The sequence below is a fragment of the Pristiophorus japonicus genome, chromosome 21 (assembly GCF_044704955.1).
Source record: "Pristiophorus japonicus isolate sPriJap1 chromosome 21, sPriJap1.hap1, whole genome shotgun sequence".
In the NCBI taxonomy this organism is placed as follows: Eukaryota; Metazoa; Chordata; class Chondrichthyes; family Pristiophoridae; genus Pristiophorus; species Pristiophorus japonicus.
In genome coordinates, this window is record NC_091997.1 from 71,914,014 (window position 1) to 71,939,337 (window position 25,324).

The 25,324-nt window shown below is 48.5% G+C and overlaps 1 protein-coding gene and 1 pseudogene across 1 annotated transcript in view; one reads left to right on the forward strand and one right to left on the reverse strand.

Annotated features, from left to right (window-relative positions):
* Positions 1–11,512: 11,512 nt before the first annotated feature.
* The window catches only part of LOC139233713 (AT-rich interactive domain-containing protein 3B-like), a 248,438-nt gene continuing 234,626 nt past the window's right edge, over positions 11,513–25,324 (reverse strand). Inside the window, exons 8-9 of the mRNA XM_070864126.1 lie at positions 18,722–18,811; positions 11,513–11,652 (exon numbers count right to left, since the gene is read on the reverse strand). Of these exons, the coding sequence (XP_070720227.1) occupies positions 11,513–11,652; positions 18,722–18,811 (230 nt within the window). The remainder of the gene's footprint in view (positions 11,653–18,721; positions 18,812–25,324) is intronic.
* On the forward strand, positions 19,471–19,709 carry LOC139234260 (U2 spliceosomal RNA; annotated as a pseudogene).

The window sequence follows — 25,324 nt, forward strand, 5'->3', positions numbered from 1 at the left end:
AGCAATGTGATAATGACCCAGATAATCTGTTTTTTTTTTGTTATGTTGATTGAGGGATTAAATATTGGCCCTAGGACCTGAGCACTGGGCAATGCCAAAGGATCCCGAAATGTTGGATTTTCGTAGAATCGCCTAGCACAGAAGAAGGCCATTCGGCCCATCGTGCCTGTGCCGGCTCTCCAATTAGAGCAATTCAATTAGTCCCACTCCCCTCCCCACCTCCCATCCCCACCCTTTCTCCACAGCTCTTGCTACGAGACACAAATCTAGCATTAAACATTAAAACAGGTCTTCCCGTCCTCCAGCCCCCAACGGAAAACAAACATTGTGAAATCAGCCACGTGTTCATTGCAGCCGCTGCCAGTTTGGATACCCCAGTCCAGGCCCCTTGCTCAGATGCAGAGCGAGCTGTTTCTCCACTATAAGCTGCTGATAAGAACGAACTTTAATGAATTAGGGCAGTTCAACGAGTTTACCTCGTTCAGTGACATCCTCCGAACTGATAATGGTTGAACATTTACACTTAACAAATTCCAATTAGGTCGGCTGGATGTTGTGAAACGGCCCATAGATTATATCATGTGTGGGAATGGCAAGGGGTGCGACCTGGAAGTTACAAATCAGCACCCGTCTAGTTCAAAAAGTCAGCAGTGTCACGTGAATTGCAGTCGGCAGCCCCTCCCAAACCCGCGAGCTCTCCCACCTCGAAGGACAAGGGCAGCAGGCGCATGGGAACACCACCACCTCCACGTTCCCCTCCAAGTCACAAACACCATCCCGACTTGGAAATATATCGGCCGTTCCTTCATCGTCGCTGGGTCACAATCATGGAACTCCCTCCCTGACAGCGCTGTGGGGGCACTTTCAGCACACGGACTGCAGCGGTTCAAGAAGGCGGCTCACCACCACCTTCTCAAGGGGCAATTAGGGATGGGCAATAAATGCCGGCCTTGCCAGCGACGCCCACAACTCAGGAATGAATGAATAAAAAAGTCTCCGTGTTGAGACTCCAAGAGTCGGTTAGCCTTCGGATGTACTCGCACATAGTGCAAATTCCACAATGTACTGAGCCTGTCTCTCGTTATTAAGATTTGTCACGAGATAGAAACATAGAAATTAGGTGCAGGAGTAGGCCATTCGGCCCTTCGAGCCTGCACCGCCATTCAATGAATTCATGGCTGAACATGCAACTTCAGTACCCCATTCCTGCTTTCTCACCATACCCCTTGATCCCCCGAGTAGTAAGGACTTCATCTAACTCCTTTTTGAATATATTTAGTGAATTGGCCTCAACAACTTTCTGTGGTAGAGAATTCCACAGGTTCACCACTCTCTGGGTGAAGAAATTCCTCCTCATCTCGGTCCTAAATGGCTTACCCCTTATCCTTAGATGTGGGCAACGTTGGCAAGACCACCTGAATTGCCCCTAGGCTGTACAACAGAGGGCCTTGGTGGGTCACTCCCGTCGGCATAGTGCGGGATTAGGGTCACAGGGAGACGAGGTGTGGAGGGGGGGGGGGGGTTCCCTTTCCCGTCGGACACGAGTGAGCCAGTCGGGCATAAACACAGAGTGACTGCTGCCAACGCACCGGAAACCGCACAGAGGCGTTCTGCGTGTGACTGTTAACGTTAACATTTTTTTCTTTTCTTCAGTTCGGCAGCAGCGATCTCTTTGCCCCATCCCCTCTCTTCCCTTCTCCCTCGGCAATCTGTGGCAGGAACAACCAAAAATAAAAATCACTGGAACTGCGAATGTGCAACTACTTTACTTCGTTGGCAGCAGTCGTTGGCAACAGTCCCTTTAAAATATTCCAGTGGCTTTAACGATCATGAGCGGTTCAGCCAGTGAACGGCAATGTTCCCGCTAAGGTGTGCCACCATGCAGTAATCTGGATATAGACAGGCTAAGTGAGTGGGCAAAAATCTGGCAGGCGGAGTATAATATGGGAAAATGTGAGGTTATCTACTTTGGTAGGAAGAATAAAAAAGCGAATTAATTAAATGAGGAGATATTACAGAATGCTGCGGTAGAGGGATCTGGAGGTCCTCCTTACATGAAACACAAAAAGTGAGTATGCAGCTACAGCAAATGATCAGGAAGGCAAATGGAATGTTGGCCTTTATTGCAAGGGGGATAGAGTATAAAAGCAGTGAAGTCCTGCTACAGCTGTACAGGGTGTTGGTGAGACCACACCTGGAGTACTGCGTGCAGTTTTGGTCTCTGTATTTAAGGAGGGATATACTTGCATTGGAGGCAGTTCAGAGAAGGTTCACTAGGTTGATTCCGGAGATGAAGGGATTGTCTTATGAAGAAAGGTTGAGTCGGTTGGGCCTGTACCCATTGGAGTTTAGAAGAATGAGGGGTGATCTTATTGAAACATTTAAGATTCTGAGGGGGCTGGACAAGGTAGATGCAGAGAGGATGTTTCCCCTCGTGGGGGAATCTAGAACTAGGGGGCATAGTCTCAGAATAAGGAGCCGCCCATTTAGAACTGAGATGAGGAGGAATTTCTTCTCTCAGAGGGTTGTGAATCTTTGGAATTCTCTGCCCCAGAGAGCTGTGGAGGCTGGGTCATTGAATATATTCAAGGTGGAGGTAGGCAGATTTTTGAATGATAAGGGAGTCAAGGGTTATGGGGAGCGGGCGGGGAAGTGGAGCTGGGCCCATGATCGGATCAGCGATGATCTTATTGAATGGCGGAGCAGGCTCGAGGGGCCAAATGGCCGACTCCTGCTCCTAGTTCTTATGTTCCTAATCTGAAAGGCCCCACGTAGGCCGCTCACTGGCTTTTACATGGACAAAAATTTAAAGGGAGCGTGTATCTAAAGAAACAGGTTGCGCGGGACAAAGCACAGTTCACGGCCAACACTGGTGAACGCTGCAGGCAGCGAACGGTAATCTATCACGGTGAGTCATGACTGGCTTTTCACCGCAGTCGTCAGAAGAAATGATTTCTAAAACTAGTTGACCCTTTTGGACCTGTTTAGGTTGCAGGCCACGCACTGGATTAACCTTTCGAGATTACTGCTGCTTTGCCCAGAATTGCACAAGTGCCATTAAAGTCATGTCCCTGATGTTTTTAACCAATGCTCCAATTGAGGCCTTTTTATATGACTTTTACCTTGGAGATAAGGGGCCACACGCTGAACTAAGCTTGCTGCAGAGAAGGGTGAGCCTGGTGGCCTTTAATTAAAAATATTACAATAAAAATTCCTGTTTAGCTTTTGTTTTTCTGCCGATTTTCTTACAGGGGATTGACAGGGTCGATGCTGAGAACACCTTCACCTCCGAGTATACTTGTCATGGAGGGAGTGGAATGAAGATTCACCAGATTGATTCCTGGGACGGTGGGGGGAATGCCCTACGAGGAGAGATCGAGTAGACTAGCGCATGTTTTGCAAGTTGAAGGTGCGAATCTTGCTGGGAAAGCACCGAACCTTGGTTGCGCCCTAATATCAGTCTGTGGGCCGGAAGCCCTTGATTTAGTAGGCCTCACTTTAACTTGCCATGCTTAAACTGACAGCAAAAAAAAGAAAAGTGATGTACCCCGTGGTCGGAGACAGCCATAGGCAATATACAAGCAAATCTCTTTGGTGCCCCCCCCCCCCCACCACCAAAAAAGGACCCGACACGGGGACTTTGGTGACCTGCATGATGCCTGTTGTTCTTTTTGGCAGCTTATACATACATATGCAAGGATATTCCTATTCAGATGACTGCAGACAAGACACTCTCATTCCCCCCCCCCCAAAAGTCTGCAGTTCCCATACCACACGAAACAACGGATGGGGGAAAACGCTTAATCTCAAAATCTTTGGAGGCGTTTAATGAGCGTTTTTGTGGGGAGCACGGAATTTGCTAACAAATTCTAGTAGTTCTTCATAAAATGTCTTCTTTGGTGTTACAATGTTAAAAATGGTTAATTTTCATAACAAACTTGTAAGCATTAAAAAGTACAGACAGTTGAGGTGTATATATATATATATATATGAAGCGACACGGAAAAAAAATCTGAGGTAATCGTTGTTTCCTTCTTCAAGCACAGGGACCCTGGATATAGTTGTGGTGCTACACAGCACTATTATTTTAATTTTTTTAAACCAAGAGAGAGTGTTCCCAGTCGGTGACAATTCCCTTGTGGAGCAGACTGATTCGCTTCATTTACAATGTCGCCTCCAGTTGTCAAAACAGCCTCGAGGGCCAAAGGTCAAAGGTCTAACGAAGAAAGGCAGGTGTCCCGTCCCATATTCACGACACCCTCCGCCCCTCCTCAGTACTGAAGTGCTCTTTTCTTTGTCAGCTTTCAAAACGTGAGTAGCCATACGTTTTTTTACGGTCTCGCAAAGACTGTTGTGTGGAAGAATATTTAATTGGCGCATTAAAAAATGGTTTACGGCGCGGAAATTCAATTGAAGCGCTAATAACCTTTAACCTTTTGAGTCTCGCGGTGGGGGGGGGGGGGGGGATGGAGGCGCCATTTTGACTTTCTGTGGGACCATTGGGAACTAGGCAAATAGGTCACTGTTCACAGGTGGCCAAAAGCAGGCCTTCCAACTCAAAGGCAATGACGTTAATTCCTCAACAATTTTGCCCCTATTATTTAACGATTATGTAGTTATCTCATTCCTTACTGTACTGATATACGCTGCGTCAGATAGAATAGGTGAACAGTTTGTGACAAGCCAGTGCTGTAGGGCGCGAGAAAGGGTGGGGAATAATTCCCCCCCCCGGCCTATTTGGCGACACCTCACCCATCAACACTCGAGTCCTTCCCTTCATAAAAAGGTTTATTTTGTCAGCTTGGAAGCCCTGCTTTAGACAGAGCGCACTCTGCATTACCTTGATCTACCTTGAAAACAACAGCAGTAAAACGTAAAATACTGGAAAAGTGGGTTTTTGACAGGCTAACATCCTGTTTCACAAGGGCCCAAGGCACTCTTTGAAAGATGTCCATTTTAGATAGGGAAAAAAAAATCATGTGACTGAACAGAGACACTTTCCATTTTCATTGGCCCATCCATATGGTCATTTAAAACTTGGTATATTTATATATATAATATTTTAAAAAAAATCTTTAACAGTACACAAGATTAAAACAGACTTGCTACAGACACATTGAGGCACTGGCACATTTTAATCCAGTATTCTCAAAATACTGTCTCAAGTTGTCCTACCCACTCGATTGAGATCCTTGGATGTGAATTGGAAATGTCGAGATACGTAGAGGAAGGGTCCACATCGGTTCAGTCCTTGAAACTCAGTCCGCCCAGCCTTTCAATGGAGCTGCTCGCTTTGAATCACATGACTGACTTAAGACTGGTGGGTAACGCACACTCGCAGGGAGCAACCATTTGGATCGGTGAGTCGCGCTGTTTTTTGAGGAGCCGGCAGCTTGCACTCAATCTTTAACTACCCAAACCACAGGAGGTGGGGAGACCATTCCTGAATCCCAGTGCTCCCGTTTTCATTCTTCCTGGCTCTCCGCCATTGAGCGGTTCGAAACGTTTGCAGAACCTCCAAGGGAGTTGTTTGGCCCATCTTCATTGGGTAGAGAGTCATCGAGAGGCGATTGGGGAGCACCCTTCAGATCAAGAGGGTCTCAGCGCCATTCTTGTACTAGCTCAGCAAGGGTGGTGGGCAGAAGGACTACAATTGGCCTTGAGATAGGGAGCAGGGAAGTATCAGCAGGACCTTCCAATTGCTATCCAGTGCTGGGTGTCAGGTTCAGGTTTGGGCTGGGGTTGGGTGGTAATGTACACCGTAAACACCTCCCCCCCCACCCCTCAGTTCAGTGGCCCACCACCGCTCAGTGCCGAGACTAACGTGCGAAGAACAGCCTATCAGGTGAGGTATCTAGGGGGCAGGCCACCCACGAGATTGTCCCACAACACGGCTCACTGCCCCAGGAGAAGGCAAGAAAGAGAAGGCCCAACAAAAAGAAACTGGAGGAGGAGAAACATAAAAAATAGATGGTTGAGGGAGGGGTGATAAAAAACAAGTGACACTCACCGAATAGTAGCTGTAAGGAATTACAACGTTTGAGTAAGGAGCCAACAGGCGGGACCAATGCCTTATGGCCACTGAATTAAGTCAAATTCTGTTTTTTGTTGTGGAATTTGCCAGGACTTTATTATGGTGGCTCGAATTCCGCGATTCCCTCTCGTTTCCCCTGCGAAAAGTGTAAATCAGACCGAGGCCTTGCTTACAGGCTTTTTGCCTACCTCCTGGTAAAATGGCCAAAGGTCAAAGGGGAGGAATAAGGCTTGTTGGGAGAATCCAGGACAATTCTTGCACGCACACGCACACACACGCACGAGCTTTCTCACAACGGGTCTATAAAATTTGGCTGCAATTGAATGATTGGCACGTAGGCAGTGCGAAAACGAGGAGCGATCAGGCTGCTCCGTCACCGCGGAGACGGTTGGCCAGGGGTTACTTTGGCAACATGCTTGAACGGGCACTGGACAATCCAGCAATTGCTTTGTTCCGGGACACGGCACCATAGCAAACTATTCCTGCCTTCTGGCCCCTTAACAGTAACTGGACGCGCCCAGGGACAATCGGAACCACCACGGTGCTCTCACAACATTGAGTGTAGGCCTGCATCATAGAGTGTTTTATATACCAGCATCTCTCTCTCTGGCTGCCCACCCACTCCCCCCCCCTACCCGGGTGACATCGCAGCCAGTAGCTCACATTTCTCCGGTAGGATTTACTTCATTTTTATTAGTATTTTAATTGTTTGAGCTATTCCTTGTAATGTTTGGTGCTCGGTTGTTGAGGTCCTCTCCAGTTCCCTTCCCTCCCTTATCCCTGCCCTAATGTCTGCCGAATGTGCGTTGCTTTTTCTTCACTGCCCGCAAGGTATTTCAGAGCTGGCCACATACGCTGACCTAAGTGGATTTGGAGTAAGTTTTAGCTGGCCAAAGTGGCAAAAATGGCCAAAACTGGCATAAGTGTCTGGGAACGCCCCCTTTTGAAAAAAAAGCTGACCTAAAAAAAAATCTTACCTAACTGACTTACTCTGGAGCAAATTTTTTGGGGGGAAAATGGCATTTTTTAAACTTACGCCAGAAAAAAACAACTTACTCCAAAAAAATTGATGCAAGTCATGGCCAAAGTTGGGCCCAGAAAGAGGCCATTCAGCCTGTTGTGATTGTCCTGGTTCTTTGATAGAGCAACCGCGTTTAGTCCCACACCCCCGGCTTTTTTTTCCGTAACTCTGTAAATTCCTCATGCTCAGTTACCTGTCCAACTCCCTTTCAAAATTACTGATGGATCTCAGTTTCCAACCGTTTTCAGGTAGAACGTTCCAGAATCCAGATCCTGACAACTCCCTCCGAGTGAAAAAAATTCTCCTCATCTCCCCTCTAGACCTTTAGCCAATGAATTTTGAATCTGTGACCTCTGATTGTTGACCCCCTTGCCAGAGGGAACATTTTCCGTCTATTTTCTCTATCAATCGCCGAGTTAACAGGTTGGAAGTGCGTAGCAAGCCAAGCAGCCCCTGAAGGAGAAAGGTAGGCCAGCCTTTTAGAGGCGGGCGGACTCATCATCAGTTTTAATGGAGGGTCCCACCAGAAATGTTAATCCGTCTTTTCCAGGCGCTCATCAGCTCGATATCCATTCCCAACCCTTTGCAGTTTTGTTTCCGATTCCCCGGCCCGCTTTAAAATTACGAGAGGGTTCGAGAGGGTAGACAGTGGGGAAGTCCATAACTAGAGGCCATCAATATAAGATAGTCACCAAGAAATCCAATGGGGAATTCAAGAGAAAACTCTTTACCCAGAGAGTGGTGAGAATGTGGAACTCGCTACCACAGGGCGTGGTTGAGGCGAATAGTATCGATGCATTTAAGGGGAGGCTGGACAAGTATATGAGGGAGAAGGGAATAGAGGGTTATGCTGATAGAGTTAGATGAGGAAAGATGGGAGGAGGCTCGAGTGGAGCATGATGGTCACGTGATAGTCACAAGACTCAATAAAACTTCAGCCAGTTGGGTTCGGGGGACCCACGATGAGGCAGGTGGTTGTGAGCCTGGTGGATGAACTGGTAATGTGTAGTGTGATTGTTAAACCTTTGCTAATAAACCAACTAGTGCTTAATAGCAATGAGTTTCTAGGAATTCTTCAGCAAAGAACCCAGGAAGCAAATACATTACAATATACAAGTGGCTGGTTACCTAGGTGATACTACACATCCTTGCAACCATGTGAATGGAGGCTGTTTATAGAGCTGGTGCACACCTTAGAGATAGCCCAGATCTCTCACATACACACACACACACTCACAAACTAGGGTTGCCAACCCTCAAGGATTGGCCCTGGAGTCTCCAGGAATCCCCAGGACACTGACAGCAAAACCCGGGAGAAAAACCACAGGGACATTTAAAAGAAATGCTGTTTTGTTCCCCATTCGCTTCTGTTGACTAGTTATAAAAATATTGGGAGATGTAGGAAAAAAAAAGGCTGTTTGACTGAAATCATCCAATCGGGTAACAAAGAGTCGGCTTGCTTTCCAATTGGACAAGGCACCGGGAGGATGGACATGTCTACCCACCAATGGCGGAAGCTTTAGTTGGAGGCGGGAGGTCACGTGACGAACCCTCCAGGAATACATTAAACCAGAGTTGGCAAAAGACACACACACGCGCGCGTGCATGCACACACACACACACACACACACCAGCCAGATTTACTTCAAGATCAGGTCACTATAAACACCCATAGGTAACCTGTGCACTTTCACCAGGATCTGACCACCTGTCGGTCTGTCCCATTCACAGCTGACTAACTGCAGAGGTCCAATTCATTGGGTTTTTGCGGCAATCCCTTTGGTGAGACGGTGTCCCTTCTGTTGGCAACTCAGCAGGTTCAAACAACCCAACCCAGCATCAAATCAAGTCTACAGGGGTGCCCGGCCCCCCCTCCCCCGCCCCCCCGCCACCCCGGGATGGCATGGATGTCCGTTGCAAATAGGCATGGACAACCTCCAACTTTTCCGCGATTCTGGCTTTTCCACGGATGCCACGCTGCTGGTCCCGATTGAGGTCCTTGCTGCCCGTCAGATAGGGAACAGGAGGTCAAAGTTCAGCCAAACAGCAGCGATTGGTGGAAACTAAGGCCGTGAGGCCTATCCATCCGAAGCTTGTCAGCCAGAGATGAATACAGATGGGGGGGGGATTGAAATATGCAACCTGTAGAGATTTGAGTGGGTATATATTTTTTTCTTTTTCGTTGCCTAACTCCGCAGCCTGGATTCGATCGAGGACACTTTTATCACGCCTTCGTGACCAGAAGCCTTATGGTGTCCAAGCAACCAGGGGCAATTCTTCCTCTGCACTGACACAAAGAGGCCCATAGGGTCGTCCCAACAGTGGCTGGCTGACTCGGTGCCAATCACCCAGAGGGAGCGTTTAAACTTCTAGGCTATCAGGCCGGTGCTCTCAGTCTGCTGATTGAGGATCTCCCTCTATATGGGAGGTGAGAGTTCATAGGTCGAGCCGCCCTCCCGAGTGGCAAAGGATAGCCGAGCGACCACAAAACATAACGTTTTTTAAAAATTATAAGTATTATGCCCGCTGCCCGCAATATAAGTGCCATGTCACAAAAAGGGTAAGGGGCTTATATCCTTTGTACTTCTCCACAGTAGATACTTTACGTCTATGCGCTGTGCTCCCATCTCTGCACATCCAGCAGTGAGACCTACAATACGCGAGCGCTATATACCCAGTCTCCCCCACCCCCCATTCCAAGCCTCCCCTCCTCCAAAAAAGACAAAAAAATTGAAACAAAAACTGTATCTCCCCCTGTTGGCTCGGAGGTTAAGTGCACTGGTTAATGTGGAGCTGAGACATACAGGTGACATAGGCCCCATGTTCAACTTAGGGCCTGCAATAAGTTAGCCGTTCTCAGCCGGGATGCTACAATGAGCCTCAGCACTTCCCCTCCTCCCTCCCTACAAAAAGCCTAATCTGGCTAGGCAGGGGCAAAACAGCTATACTTCCTCACCCTGATCGCTATCTAGTGACTCGTGGCGGACATACTATAGTGACTTTCACAACCCAAAGTGCTTCACAGCCAATGAAGTACTTTTTGAAGTGTAATCACTGTTGTAATATAGGAAACGCAGCAGCCAATTTGCGCACAGCAAACTCCTGCAAATGTGACAATGGCCAGATTATCTGTTTGTTGAGGGATAAATATTGGCCCAGGACATCGGGGAGAACTCCCTTTCTCTTTTTCAAAATAGTGCCACAGGATCTTTTACACCCACCCGAGAGAGCAGACGGGGCCTCGGTTTAACGTCTCATCCGAAAGACGGCACCTACCGACAGTGTGGCGCCCCCTCAGCACTGCACTGGGAGTGCCAGCCTGGATTTATATACTCAAGTCCCTGGACTGGGACTTGAACCCACAGCCTTCTGACTCAGAGGCAAGAGTGCTACCCACTGAGCCACAGCTGACACTGCAAAGGTGTTGGCAGGATTGGCTCCCGGGCTGATCGGTGAAATAGTCTGCTGACACTCAGTACCTCAGCTAACATGCTTGGCTGTGGTATTGGAGGGTAGCGATGCCCATAGAACCATAGAACCATAGTCCAGAGAGAGGAGCGAACCCAACGCCCCTCTAACAGTTACGCAGTGAGTGGTCGCAATTTAAGGACATCATCATTACCCTTCATAGTGCTCCCTAAAATAAAGGCTCTCTACTTTTTTGAGGTATTTGCGGTTGCATTTTTAAGAAGTTGCTGAACCTTATGAGTGGAGTGAGGAATGACCATAAATAACGCGGCCTCAGTCTTACCGTTGACCTCCTCCATTTTGATTTTTGAATAGTTGCCGCAAACCAGCAAAAGGGACACTGTCACTTTAAGGTAAAGTCAAGTATAATTAAATCAGACAAATAATTGGCTGCTTACTTATATAATAATATATTAAAAATCTTGTGTCTGCATGCATTTCCTGTCAGCTGCTACCAACGTTAATTCATGTGTCCACATTTATCAGGGGAACGGCCTATGTAAACGCGTCACACTGTAATTGCACCCTCCCACCAGTGGTGGCGCTGCAGCTCCTCCACTGGCAAGAGGGCGCAATTACAATGTGCCAAACTGACATGGGCGTTTCCCATTATAAATGTGGATGTATAAATTTGTAACGGATATATAAAAATAAGGACAGTATGTATGACTGTAAAATGGCGAGTGAGATACATCCGCACTCTCAGGTCCAATTAACCTTTGCCCTCTGACCTCCCCCTCCCCTTTCACCTTGAGACGACACTTGGTTTTGTTTCCCTCCCCTGAGCAACATCACAAGAGACCGGCTATAAATTCTGGGTTCCTTGAGCTGAAAAGATCTGTGCAATCCTTCTCTGTTTTTTTTGTGTGTGGTTTTGTTTTTTTTTGCATGTTCCGCTTTCTTCTTTGTCTTAAATTCCCTGCCCTTATTCTAGAAAAATACAATCGGGGACGAGTCCATTCGCCTGACGCAGTGGCGGGGGCCGGCCTTCAGGGGGAGCCACTGGTGGAGGGCTCGGCGGAGGCAGGGCCCTTGACGGAGGTAGGACTGGAGGTGCTCTGCGAACCTGAGGTGCTGCTGCTGGTTCCTGCGATCACGTGCACAGCCGGTCTCTGAGCGAACAACACTCCTGTACGGGGGGGAAAAACAATGAGGAGATTCCTTTATAAAGAAAAAAACGCAGGGGAAACTTACAAGCTGTAATTGAAACAATTTGCATTTATATAGCCACTTTTCACGACCTTACCTTATCTTATCGAAACATATAAGATTATGAAGAGGGCTTGACAAGGTGGATGCAGAGAGGATGTTTCCGCTGATGGCGGAGACAAGAACTAGGGGGCATGATCTTAGAATAAGGGGCCACCCATTTAAAATTGGGATGAGGAGAAATTTCTTCTCTCAGAGCGTTGTAAATCTGTGAAATTCGCTGCCTCAGAGAGCTGTGGAAGCTGGGACATTGGATAAATTTAAGACAGAGATAGAAACATAGAAAATAGGTGCAGGAGTAGGCCATTCGGCCCTTCTAGCCTGCACCACCCTTCAATATGATCATGGCTGATCAGCAACTTCAGTACCCCATTCCTGCTTTCTCTCCATACCCCTTGATCCCTTTAGCCGTAAGGGCCACATCTAACTCTCTTGAATATATCTAACGAACTGGCCTCAACAACTTTCTGTGGTAGAAATTCCACAGGTTCACCACTCTCTGGGTGAAGAAGTTTCTCCTCATCTCGGTCCTAAATGGCTTACCCCTTATCCTTAGACTGTGACCCCTGGTTCTGGACTTCCCCAACATTGGGAACATTCTTCCTGCATCTAACCTGTCTAAATCCATCAGAATTTTATATGTTTCTATGAGATCCCCTCTATTCTTCTAAATTCCAGTGAATATAAGCCTAGTCGATCCAGTCTTTCTTCATATGTCAGTCCTGCCATCCCGGGAATCAGTCTGGTGAACCTTCGCTGCACTCCCTCGATAGCAAGAATGTCCTTCCTCAGATTAGGAGACCAAAACTGTATACAATATTCAAGGTGTGGCCTCACCAAGGCCCTGTACAACTGCAGTAAGACCTCCCTGCTGCTATACTCAAATCCTCTCGCTATGAAGGTCAACCTGCCATTTGCCTTCTTCACCGCCTGCTGTACCTGCATGCCAACTTTCAATGACTGATGCACCATGACACCCAGGTCTCGTTGCACCTCCCCTTTTCCTAATCTGTCACCATTCAGATAATAATCTGCCTTCCTGTTTTTGCCATCAAAGTGGATAACCTCACATTTATCTACATTATACTGCAGCTGCCATGCATTTGCCCAATCACCTGTTAGTTTCTTAACCGATAAGGGGATAAGGTGTTATGGGGAGCGGGCGGGGAAGTGGAGCTGAGTCCATGATCGGATCAGCCATGATCGTATTAAATGGCGGAGCAGGTTCTTATGACCGCAGGACGTTCCAAAGCGCTTTGCAGCCAATGACGGTCAGGATGGCTACAGTTAGCCTCAGTACCCTTCCCACTCCCCCCACCCCCAAAGCCCGGGCGAGGCAAGGGGAGCGAAGCAGTCAGACCTCCTGCTGCTGTCGCTAACTGGAGACCCCGTTGGGTGCGAAAGAAAGACTTGCATTTATATAGCGCCTTTCACAACCTCAGGAGGTCCCCGATAGCGCTTCACAGCCAATGAAGTACTTTGGTGAGTGTAGGTCGCCGTTGCAATGTGTGGGGAAACGCGGCACCCCATGGCCGCACAGCAAGCTCCCGCAAACAGCTCTGTGGGGAAGACCAGATCACCTGGGGTTTTTTTTTTTAGTGATGTTGGCCGAGGGCGATGCACCCGTCTAGCTGCGCGGGCGTGCGGGCTGTGTGCTGGTTCCGTTGGCTTGATTCTTTCCTTTTATTTTTAATAAACTCGGCGCTGCCCTGTTCGAAAGGCGGTTTCGGAAGCAACGCGCGAGTAGCAGGAAATCAGGCCGGGCAGAATTCAATCGGACCGGGGCGAAATGTGCGCAACGCGGTCCCAGCGGGCGTGCGTGCAGGCGTTTGAGCGTGCGGCCAGCAAAACCACTGGGCCCCACCCACTCCCCCAGTGACTCCACAAGCAACAGCAGCAGCCCCAACAGAAGACTTTAAAGGAAGACAAGTGATTGCTCCTTGTGAGGGTCACCAAATTTGTTTGGATGCGTTCCTGGCTGTTTCCCACATGATTCCCAACTGCACCACTCCGTCCACTCCCATTCAAACAGCCTTTCCCTCTCCCGCGCCATAACTTTTATTGATTAGTTATCAAAATCTCAAAGCGTTCAAAGAAAATGAAAAAAATCTTCTTTCAACGCCCCTGTGATTTTTCTCTTGGGTGACTTGCAGCAGCGTCCAGGAGATTAATCTTTTATTAACTCTTTTTCTCATGTGTCAGCCAATGGCTCAGTGGGCAGCACACTTGCCTCCTGAGTTCAGGATGGTTGTGGGTTCAAGTCCCACTCCAGGGGGCTTGAGCACATAAATCCAGCCTGACGCTCCCAGTGCAGTACTGAGGGAGTGCTGCACTGTCAGAGGTACTGTCTCTTGGATGAGATGATAAACTGAGGCCCTGTCTGCCCTCTCAGGTGGACATAAAAGATCCCATGGCACTGTTTGGAAGAAGAGCAGGGGAGTTATCCCTGGTGTCCTAGACAATATTTATCCCTTAAAACACATTAGCTGGTCATTATCACATTGCTGTTTGTGGGAGCTTGCTGTGTGCAAATGAACTGCTGTGTTTCCCACATTACAACAGTGACTGCTCTCCCAAAAAGTGCTTCATTGGCTGTAAAGTGCTTTGAAGTGATCGTGAAAGGCGCTATATAAATGCAAGTCTTTCTTTTTCCTCTAGAAAAGAGATGACTTGAGAGGTGGCCTAATCGAGGTTTTTAAGATTATGAAGAGGTTTGAGAGGGGAGATGTAGAGACAATGTTACCCCTTGAGGGCGAGACCTGAACTAGTTGTGCTGAGCAATAACCCCTTCAGAGCAGCGCTCTGGGCCTGCCGTACAGCCGCCTCGCCGGTTTTCCAATGGGATAATCTGCGCCTGCTCGGAACTTTGATCGGGCACCACAGGTCCTTAAAGGGGCCACCGCCCCCCCCACCCCCCAAAAAAAATTAACGTGAATATCGCTCATAAGTCTAAGACAGTCACCAATAGATCCAATGGGGAATTCAGGAGGAACTTCTTTGCCCAGAGAGTGGTGAGAATGTGGAACTCGCTGCCACAGGGAATGGTTGAGGCAGATATCATCGCTGCATTTAAGGGGAAGCTGGATCAACACATGAGGGAGAAAGGAATAGAAGGAGATGTTGATGGGGTGAGATGGAGAGGAGTGGGAGGAGGCTCGTGTGGAGCATAAACACCGGCACGGACCTGTTGGGCCGAATGGGATTTGAGTATAGGAACAGGGAGGTCTTACTGCAGTTGTACAGGGCCTTGGTGAGACCACAACTTGAATATTGTGTACAGTTTTGGTCTCCTAGTCTGAGGAAGGACATTCTTGCTATTGAGTGCAGCAAAGGTTCACCAGACTGATTCCCGGGATGGCAGGACTGACATATGAGGAAAGCCTGGATCGGCTAGGCTTATACTCACTGGAATTTAGAAGAATGAGAGGGGATCTCATAGAAACATATAAAATTCTGACCAGATTGGACAGGTTAGATGCAGGAAGAATGTTCCCGATGTTGGGGAAGTCCAGAACCAGGGGTCACAGTTTAAGGATAAGGGGTAAGCCATATAGGACCGAGTGAGGAGAAACTTCTTTACTCAGAAAATTGTGAACCTGTGGAATTCTCTACCACAGAAAGTTGTTGAGGCCACTTCGTTGGACATATTCAAAAGGGAGTTAGATGTGGCCCTTGCGGCTAAAGGGATCAAGGGGTGTGGAGAGAAAGCAGGAATGGGGTACTGAAGTTGCATGATCAGCCATGATCATAGTGAATGGTGGTGCAGGCTCGAAGGGCCAAATGGCCTATTCCTGCACCTATTTTCTATGTTTCTATGTTCCTGTGCTGCACATTACATGTCATTCCCAGATACTCTTGCTGGAGAAGGGTTTCACAAGTACTGGGTACTCTCTGCCTTTGAAGCCAAAGTGCGTTTACTTCATGAGTGTATCTACAGAGTGAATGTGCACAGGATTATTTCACAATGGGTGGGGAATGGTGGGGGGAGGGTTTAACACACCAGATCCTGACTATACCGAATCCCCCCCCACCCCACCCAAGATCTTTGCAGCTGTCATTTTACTGAGTCATTTATTGTCTCCTTGGAGCACAGAAGGCTAAGAGTAGATTTGATCGAGGTGTTTAAAATCACGAAGGGTTTAGCTAGAGTAAATAAAGAGAGACCGCTTCCAATGGCGGAAGGGTCAATAATGAGAGGGCCCAGATTGAAACATAGAAACATAGAAAACAGGTGCAGGAGTAGGCCATTTGGCTCTTCGAGCCTGCACCACCATTCAATATGATCATGGCTGATCATTCACCTCAGTACCCCATTCCTGCTTTCTCTCCATACCCCTTGATCCCTTTAGCCGTAAGGGCCACATCTAACTGCATCTTGAATATATCCAACGAACTGGCATCAACGACTTTCTAGTGGTAGAGAATTCCACAGATTCACAACTCTCTGAGTGAAGAAGTTTCTCCTCATCTCGGTCCCATATGGCTTACCCCTTATCCTTAAGACTGTGACCCCTGGTCCTGAAAGGTGATTGGCAAAAGAACCAGAGGCAACACGAGGAAAAACTATTTTACACAACGAGCGATTATGATTTGCAATGCGCTGCCTGATAGGGTGGTGGGTACAGAACAGCATCCGGGAGAGCGCTTAGCTCCTCGAGTCTCATCGCCGAGAGCGTGCAGAAACCAAGCGCAGGCAGCGGAAAGAGCGTGCGGCAAACCTGTCCCACCCAACCTCCCTTTCCTTCAACGACTGTCTAGCCCACCTGTGACAGAGACTGTAATTCCTGTATTGGACTGTTCCGTCACCTAAGAACTCACCTAAGAACTCACAACATCGGGAACTCTTCCTTGATTTCGAGGGATTGTCTATGATGGATGGATACTGTCATTTATGTAACCACAATGTAACACCACTGTATTACTGTATACTCTCAACCTAGATGCACACCTTGACCACAAGGGGTGAACTTGTGGGCGACACTCCTTACCTGATCACACAGGTATAAAAAGGGAGGTCCCACGCAGGGTCACCATCTTTGGAGTCCTGTGAATAAAGAGTTACGGTCACAGAGTGACCTTGTCCCCAGAATGTGCCTCGTGTGGTTTCATGCTGTAGAGTAAGGACTTTACAGATACAGATTCAACAGTAGCCTTCAAAAGGGAATTGGGTAAATATTTGAAGGAGATAATATTGCAGGGATATGGGGAAAGAGCGAGGGGAGTGGGGCTAACTGGACTGCTCTTCGAAAGAGCCAGTGCTGACTCGATGAGCCGAATCGCCTCCTTCCCTGCCGCACTAGTCTGTCGCATGATCCTTAGGTGGCTGAACAGTCCAATACGAGAACCACAGTCCCTGTCACAGGTGGGACAGATAGTGGTTGAGGGAAAAGGTGGGCGGGGCAGGTTTGCCGCACGCTCTTTCCGTTGCCTGCGCTTGGTTTCTGCATGCTGGAGTGTTGATAACCCAACTTCCTGCCCACATTCCCACCTCGCTGGATTCTTCCGGCTCCCGCTGAATTCGGCACAGGCTCTCTCATGGATTTCAACACTGAAAGGTGGACATCTCTTGTTATTTTATCTGTGGGACTAATCTTCGATTGCTACCAGCTATGGGCTGACACGTGCGCACTCTGCTCTGACAGAAAACACTCCAGTTCACCACATCGGGGACACCGGCTCTCTCGGAGCTGGCTCCTAACTCTCAGTGTTACAGCGCAGGGTTGCCAACCCTCCAGGACTGCCCTGGAGTCTCCAGGAATGAAAGATTCATCTCTCGGATGCTGCAGAAAGCAAACCAGGAGGAAAAAAAATCACAGGCGCCTTAAAATAAAATTGTCTTTAAAGAAAAAAAAAAACCTTTTGTTTATTCATTATTAGAGATAGGGCGAAAAAAAGGCTGTTGGATTGCCAGTCAAGAATAAGAACATAGAAACATAGAAAATAGGTGCAGGAGTAGGCCATTCGGCCCTTGGAACCTGCACCGCCATTCAATGAGTTCATGGCTGAACATGCAACTTCAGTACCCCATTCCTGCTTTCTCGCCATACCCCTTGATCCCCCTAGTAGTAAGGACTTCATCTAACTCCATCTAACTCCTTTTTGAATATAAGAATTTTGAACGTAAGAATTAGGAGCAGGAGTCGGCCATTCGGCCCCTCGAGACTGCTCCGCCATTCAATGAGTTCACGGCTGATCTTCTGCCTCAACTCCACTTTCCTGCACTATCCCCATATCCCTTGATTTCCTTAATATCCAAAAATCTATCGATCTCAGTCTTGAATATACTCAAAGACTGAGTCTCCTCTGGGGCAGAGAATTCCAAAGATTCACCACCCTCTGAGTGAAGAAATTTCTCCTCATCTCAGTCCTAAATGGCTGACCCCTTATTCTGACACTGTGTGACCCCTGGTTCTGGACTTCCCAGCCCGGGGGGAAACATCCTCCCTGCATCTACCCTGTCAAGACCTTGTAAGAATTTTGTATGTTTCGATGAGTCTTCCAATCAGGTAACAAAGGGTCAGTTCGCTTTCCAATTGGCCGTGAGGAAGGTGAGGCACCGCGAGTACGGACCTGTCAGGTGACCAACTGCAGGAGTGCAGAGGTTGCAGGTGAGAGGTCGAGTGATTGACCCTCCAGGAATACGTCCAATCGGAGTTGGCCACTTCCCTGGTGGCAGCCAAGCGACACGGTCCCTGATATGGGGAGTGGGACAGCTTACCTGGGCTCGGGATTGCTGGGAATCTCCCGACAGACTGGGAAACACTCAACGCATCTACAATAAACGTTCTAATCCCCGGCCGTGCCCTCTAGAATTGTGAGGAGATAAAAGCAGGAGAGTTTCATTCAGGAACCCAAATTCCACAGAACCCGCCAACCACGTCTTGCTCAACGAGCCCATTCCTTCGGAGTCAGGTGCGCCCGCCGGCGCTTCTTCGCGACCTCTCACCTTTGACCTGCCGGGATGGGGATAAGAGAGGTCAGCACCTTACCTGTGTAGAGCGTGCCGTTGATCTCGATCGACATATTGATGCTGCTGATGCCGTTCGTCGACAAGTTCAATGCGAGTTCTTGCCGGTCATCTGCAGGAGAACAAGGGGGAGCGGAGGAGGGGAGAAAGCAGAGACAGGGGGGTGAGCGGGCATGTCTTGTGAGTGTCAGCCATCGTGGGCAATGACGAGGACCCGCACCGTTAACCTGCTGAAGTGTGACTGTGCGTAAGAGCAAAGGGAACAATTGGGAAGGAGTGTCGACTTTCCCACAGGCGTTGCATTTTATTGTGTGGGAACACAGACCCGTGGAATGCAGCATTTCCATTCTGGTCAACTGCTGTCAGCGTCAAGCACGCCCAAGCATGGTCCACCACTTTCAACATTCACTCCCTCCACCACCAGCGCCCCCTGGCTGCAGTGTGCACCATCTACAAGATGCACTGCAGCAACTCGCCAAGGCTTCTTCGGCAGCACCTCCCAAACCCGCGACCTCTACCACCTAGAAGGACAAGGGCAGCAGGCGCATGGGGAACACCACCACCTCCACGTTCCCCTCCAAGTCACACACACCATCCTGACTTGGAAATATATCGGCCGTTCCTTCACCGTCGCTGGGTCACAATCCTGGAACTCCCTCCCTAACAGCACTGTGGGAGCACCTTCATCACACGGACTGCAGCGGTTCAAGAAGGCGGCTCACCACCACCTTCTCGAGGGGCAGTTAGGGACGGGCAATAAATGCTGGCCACATCTCTTCTCAGCCTTTTGGCTAAGATCATGCGTAGCTGACCTGACAGGGGAGTAGCCACCATGACCTCCGGGTGGTTCTCCCTGGATCAGGAAGGTATATGCTTGCTTTTTTGGAAACAAGAGGTGGGTGGGGTGGCTTGACCCATCCACCTCCACGGAGGTGTGTGGGGGACCTGACCCATCCGCCTCCATGGCACGAACCTGGTATTGTAGTACTTCCAGGAACGGTGCAGTGGCTCTAGGCCTTTTGGCTAAGAGCATTGGCGCAGAGTGATCCTTGGCGTGTGCAAGGTGACCTCTGGCGTTTGTGATTTGACAAAGAATTGGAACGATTGGCTACGAATTAAAAAAAAAAATAAATAAATAAATAAATAAATGCTGGCCACATCTCGAGAATGAATACATTTTTTAAAAAGATGCAGAGTGAAAGTGCCCCTACTTTTGTCCCAACATTGTGCCTTAACCCACACCCACCAACCTCAGACCAGTCCCTGCTGTGGCACCGTGACATTTAACCAATATAGGGCTCAAACACATGCAGATGTGGATCGTCACTAGAACTCAAATCGCAGCAACCCTTCATGGCCCGGTGGCACCAAAGACCCGCCAGGAGCTCACCCAAATCGCCATTCTTCACGGGTGAGCCAAGACAGCGCGCATCGGTGGGCTATTCAACTACAGAGGGCATCACAGTCGAGCTCGGTCCTGTCCTCACTCGACGTTCACATGCACATATCTACACAGTTGCACATGCTTGCACATGCACACATTTACACAAAAATACACATATACACACACACACACACATATCCAGCAGGACTCGCTGGTTGTAATCCAGAGGGGGAAGTTTGGTTGAATTTCTCCTTCCTGGTCCAGAGACGCTGGTCTCTATTGCACTGCCCGGCTCCTGTCCTATCTGAGATCGGCTCACTCTGCACAAAGCAGGGGCCTTCCTGTTCTGTACACTGAGCAGCGCCCTCAGCAACTGGACCAGCTGTGAGCACAAAACGTTGGTTGAAAGTGATTCCAATCATAGATTGATCCTACACAGGAGGAAGCCATTCGGCCCATCATGCCTACGCCGGCTGTTTCAAAGAGCTATCCAATTAGTCCCACTCCTTCTGCTCTTTCCCCGCAGCCCTGTATGTATTTCCGCTTCAAATATTTATCCAATTCCCTCTAAAAAAGTTATTATTGAATCTGCTTCCACCGCCCTTTCAGGCAGCGTGTCCCAGATTATAAGAACTCCCTCATGTTGCCTTGACTGTTAACGAAGAATTAGTGTCTGGCAAATTAAAAATAAGAGACAGGAAGCCCTTTCTATGGCAAAGTCTCTTTAAGTGACAGTCACGTCTAACCGTTTGAACTGTACATGAATAAGAGTTTAAAGAGCTCTTTCCCATTACTTGTGCTTCACAAACTATCCACAGGGCAGCGCCAAACCCTCACTCAAGCCCCGACTGCCAGTGGGACATCACACCCACTCCAGTGACACAGGGCTGACTGGCACAACTCAATATGAGGTGGGTCGGTTCATCACAGGATGGTCCCTCACTGCCATTAAACGACAGCACCGCAACAACAACTTGTATTTATATAGCGCCTTTATATAGTCCCGCTCGCCCATCACCCACTGTGCTCGCTGACCTACATTGGCTCCCGGTCCGGCAATGCCTCGATTTCAAAATTCTCATCCTTGTTTACAAATCTCCCCATGGCCCTCGCCCCCCCTCCCTATCTCTGTAATCTCCTCCAGCCCCACAACCCCCTCGAGATATCTGCGCTCCTCTAATTCTGCCTTCCTGAGCATCCCTGATTATAATCGCTCCACCATCGGTGGCCGTGCCTTCTGTTGCCTGGGCCCCAAGCTCTGGAACTCCCTGCCTAAATATCTCCGCCTCTCGACCTCTCTTTCCGCCTTCAAGACGCTCCTTAAAACCTACCTCTTTAAACAAGCCTGTCCTAATACAACTTCTGCGGCTCGGTGTCAAATTTAAAAAAAATTTCTTAACACTCCTGTGAAGCACCTTGGGACGTCTCACTACGTTAAAGGTGCTATAGAAATGCAAGTTGTTGCTGTTAACATCCCAAGGCGTTTCACAGGAGCGTAATTAAGCAACATTTGGCCACACAGAGGGATATCGGGAAGATGGAGCACGCGATGTCCACCGGCCTTCCGCGAAAGGTGGGCACCGGAGAGACTGGAGTGCATGATTTCAACAGGGAACAGAATTTTAATTTGATCTGTTAAGGTTGCCTTTAATGCTTTGATGTTAATTTGTGGGATTTGGTGCCCTCACAAAAGGGGGCACTGGATTTAAAATAGTTGTAGAGCTGTTGCATTGGGAGTGGCTCAGCCAGTCACGTGATGTTCACAAGACTCAATAAAACCCCAGCCAGTTGGGTCAAGGTCATCCACGATGAGGTATGCAGTTGTGAGCCCGGTGGATGAACCGGTAATTTGTAGTGTGATTGTTAAACTTTTGATAATAAACCAACTAGTTCTTAATTCCAATGTGCTGCTATGAATTTTTAAACAAAGAACCCATGAAGCAAATATATTACAGTGGGCATCACTGGCAAGGCCAGCATTTATTGCCCATCCCTAAACTGCCCTGTGAACATAGCTGAGTGATTTGCAATCAACCCTCCCTTCTGAGGGGCAGTTAAGAGTCAACCATGTTGGTGTGGGATTGGAGTCACATATAGGCCCAGACCGGGCATCAAAGGCAGGTTTTCTTCCCTAAAGGAACCAGTTGGGTTGTAACAACAATCGCACAGCGTCCCGCCCACTTTGGTCTGATCTTTTTATATCTATATTGAATTCAAATTCGCAACCTGCCACGGTGGGATTTGAACTCAGGCCCCCTGGATTAGTGCAGGCCTGCTGTAAATGCAGTAAGATAACCACTACACTACCATATCTGTGCCTAACTCAGAAGGTTGTGGGTTCAAGTCCCATTCCAGAGACGGGAGCACAAAAATCTAGGCTGACACTCCAGTGCAGTGCTGAGGGAGCGCCGCACTGTCAGAGGTGCTGTCTTTCAGATGAGACAGTAAACCGAGGCCCCGTCTGCCCTCTCAGGTGGACGTAAAATATCCAGCAGTAGAAAAAAGGCTCTCTGATCTCACAGCAGTAGATACCTCTTACATTATCTGCCACCGCTAGTGTCAGCTGTGGCTCAGTGGGCAGCACTCTTGCCTCTGACTCAGAAGGTTGTGGGTTCAAGTCCCACTCCAGAGACTTGAGCACAAAAATCTAGGCTGACACTGCAGTGCAGTGCTGAGGGAGTGTTGCACTGTTGGAGGTGTTGTCTTCCAGAGGCCCTGTCTGCTCTCTCAGGTGCATGTAAAAGATCCTGTGGCACTATTTTGAGAAAGAGTAGGGGGAGTTAGCCCTGGTGTCCTGGAACCAATATTTATCCCTCAATGAACATAACAAAAACAGATTATCTGGTCATTATCACATTGATGTTTGTGGGAGCTTGCTGTGTGCAAATTGGCGGCTGTGTTTCCTACATCCATGTGATTACACTCCAAAAAGTACTTCATTGGCTGTAAAGTGCTTTGGGACATCTGGTGGTCATGAAAGGTGCTATATAAATGCAAGCCTTTCTTTCCGTCTAAGTTCTCTTGATTTAGTCAAGTAGGAGAGATTGTGCACGCCATATTGGGCAAGCGGAAACCCACCTGGCTGCACCTCTTTGAGGTTTGTTTTGAAGCGCAGGTGACCACACGACTGCCTGCGAGAGCCACATGCAGCCCACGCAGGAGTATTATGAGACAACAAATTTGACACCAAGCCATAATATTAGGGCAGGTGACCAAAAGCTTGGTCAAAGAGGTATGTTTTAAGGAGTGCCTTAAAGGAGGAGAGAGGTAGAGAGGCAGGGAGTTCCAGAGCTTGGGGGCCCAGGCAACAGAAGGCACGGCCACCAATGGTTGAGCGATTATAATCAGAGATGCTCAAGAGGGCAGAATTTGAGGAGCGCAGACATCTCGGGGGGTTGTGGGACTGGAGGAGATTACAGAGATAGGGAGGGGTGGGGCCATGGAAGGATTTGAAAACAAGGATGAGAATTTTGAAATCGAGGCGTTGCTTAACTGGGAGCCAATGTAGGTCAGCGAGCACAGGGGGTGATAGGTGAGCGGGACTTGGTGCGAGTTAGAACATGGGGCAGCCGAGTTTTGGATCACCTCTAGTTTACGCAGGGTCGAATGTGGGAGGCCAGCCAGGAGGCATTCCTTCAAATTAGAGCCAGGCCGTTCAGGGGTGATGTCAGGAAGCACTTCTTCACATAAAGGGTCGTGGGAACCTGGAACTCTCTCCTCCAAAAAAGCTGTTATGGTTGGGGGCCGATTGAAGAATTCAACATGGAGATTATAAATAGATTGTGGGGGAAGGGTATCGAGGGATATAGAAGCAAGGCAGATAAATGAGAATTAAGGCACAGACCAGCCATGATCTAATTGAATGGTGGAAGAGGGCCCAGGTGGGCTGACTCTCCAGAATCACCTTGCCCAAGGTGTGAAGGACAAACGTAGGTCCCCTGCAGTCAGAATCAGGGGAAGTCATAATGGGGAACAGAGAAATGGCAGACCAATTGAACAAGTACTTTGGTTCGGTATTCACTAAGGAGAACACAAACAACCTTCCGGATATAAAAGGGGTCAGAGGGTCTAGTAAGAAGGAGGAACTGAGGGAAATCCTTATTAGTCGGGAAATTGTGTTGGGGAAATTGATGGGATTGAAGGCCGATAAATCCCCAGGGCCTGATGGACTGCATTCCAGAGTACTTAAGGAGGTGGCCTTGGAAATAGCGGATGCATTGACAGTCATTTTCCAACATTCCATTGACTCTGGATCAGTTCCTATCGAGTGGAGGGTAGCCAATGTAACCCTACTTTTTAAAAAAGGAGGGAGAGAAAGCAGGGAATTATAGACCGGTCAGCCTGACCTCAGTAGTGGGTAAAATGATGGAATCAATTATTAAGGATGTCATAGCAGCGCATTTGGAAAGAGGTGACATGATAAGTCCAAGTCAGCATGGATTTGTGAAAGGGAAATCATGCTTGACAAATCTTCTGGAATTTTTTGAGGATGTTTCCAGTAGTGTGAACAAGGGAGAACCAGTTGATGTGGTATATTTGGAATTTCAGAAGGCTTTCGACAAGGTCCCACACAAGAGATTAATGTGCAAAGTTAAAGCACATGGGATTGGGGGTAGTGTGCTGACATGGATTGAGAACTGGTTGTCAGACAGGAAGCAAAGAGTAGGAGTAAATGGGTACTTTTCAGAATGGCAGGCAGTGACTAGTGGGGTACCGCAAGGTTCTGTGCTGGGGCCCCAGCTGTTTACACTGTACATTAATGATTTAGACGAGGGGATTAAATGTCGTATCTCCAAATTTGCAGATGACACTAAGTTGGGTGGCAGTGTGAGCTGCGAGGAGGATGCTATGAAGCTGCAGAGTGACTTGGATAGGTTAGGTGAGTGGGCAAATGCATGGCAGATGAAGTATAATGTGGATAAATGTGAGGTTATCCACTTTGGTGGTAAAAACAGAGAGACAGACTATTATCTGAATGGTGACAGATTAGGAAAAGGGGAGGTGCAACGAGACCTGGGTGTCATGGTACATCAGTCATTGAAGGTTGGCATGCAGGTACAGCAGGCGGTTAAGAAAGCAAATGGCATGTTGGCCTTCATAGCGAGGGGATTTGAGTACAGGGGCAGGGAGGTGTTGCTACAGTTGTACAGGGTCTTGCTGAGGCCACACCTGGAGTATTGTGTACAGTTTTGGTCTCCTAACTTGAGGAAGGACATTCTTGCTATTGAGGGAGTGCAGCGA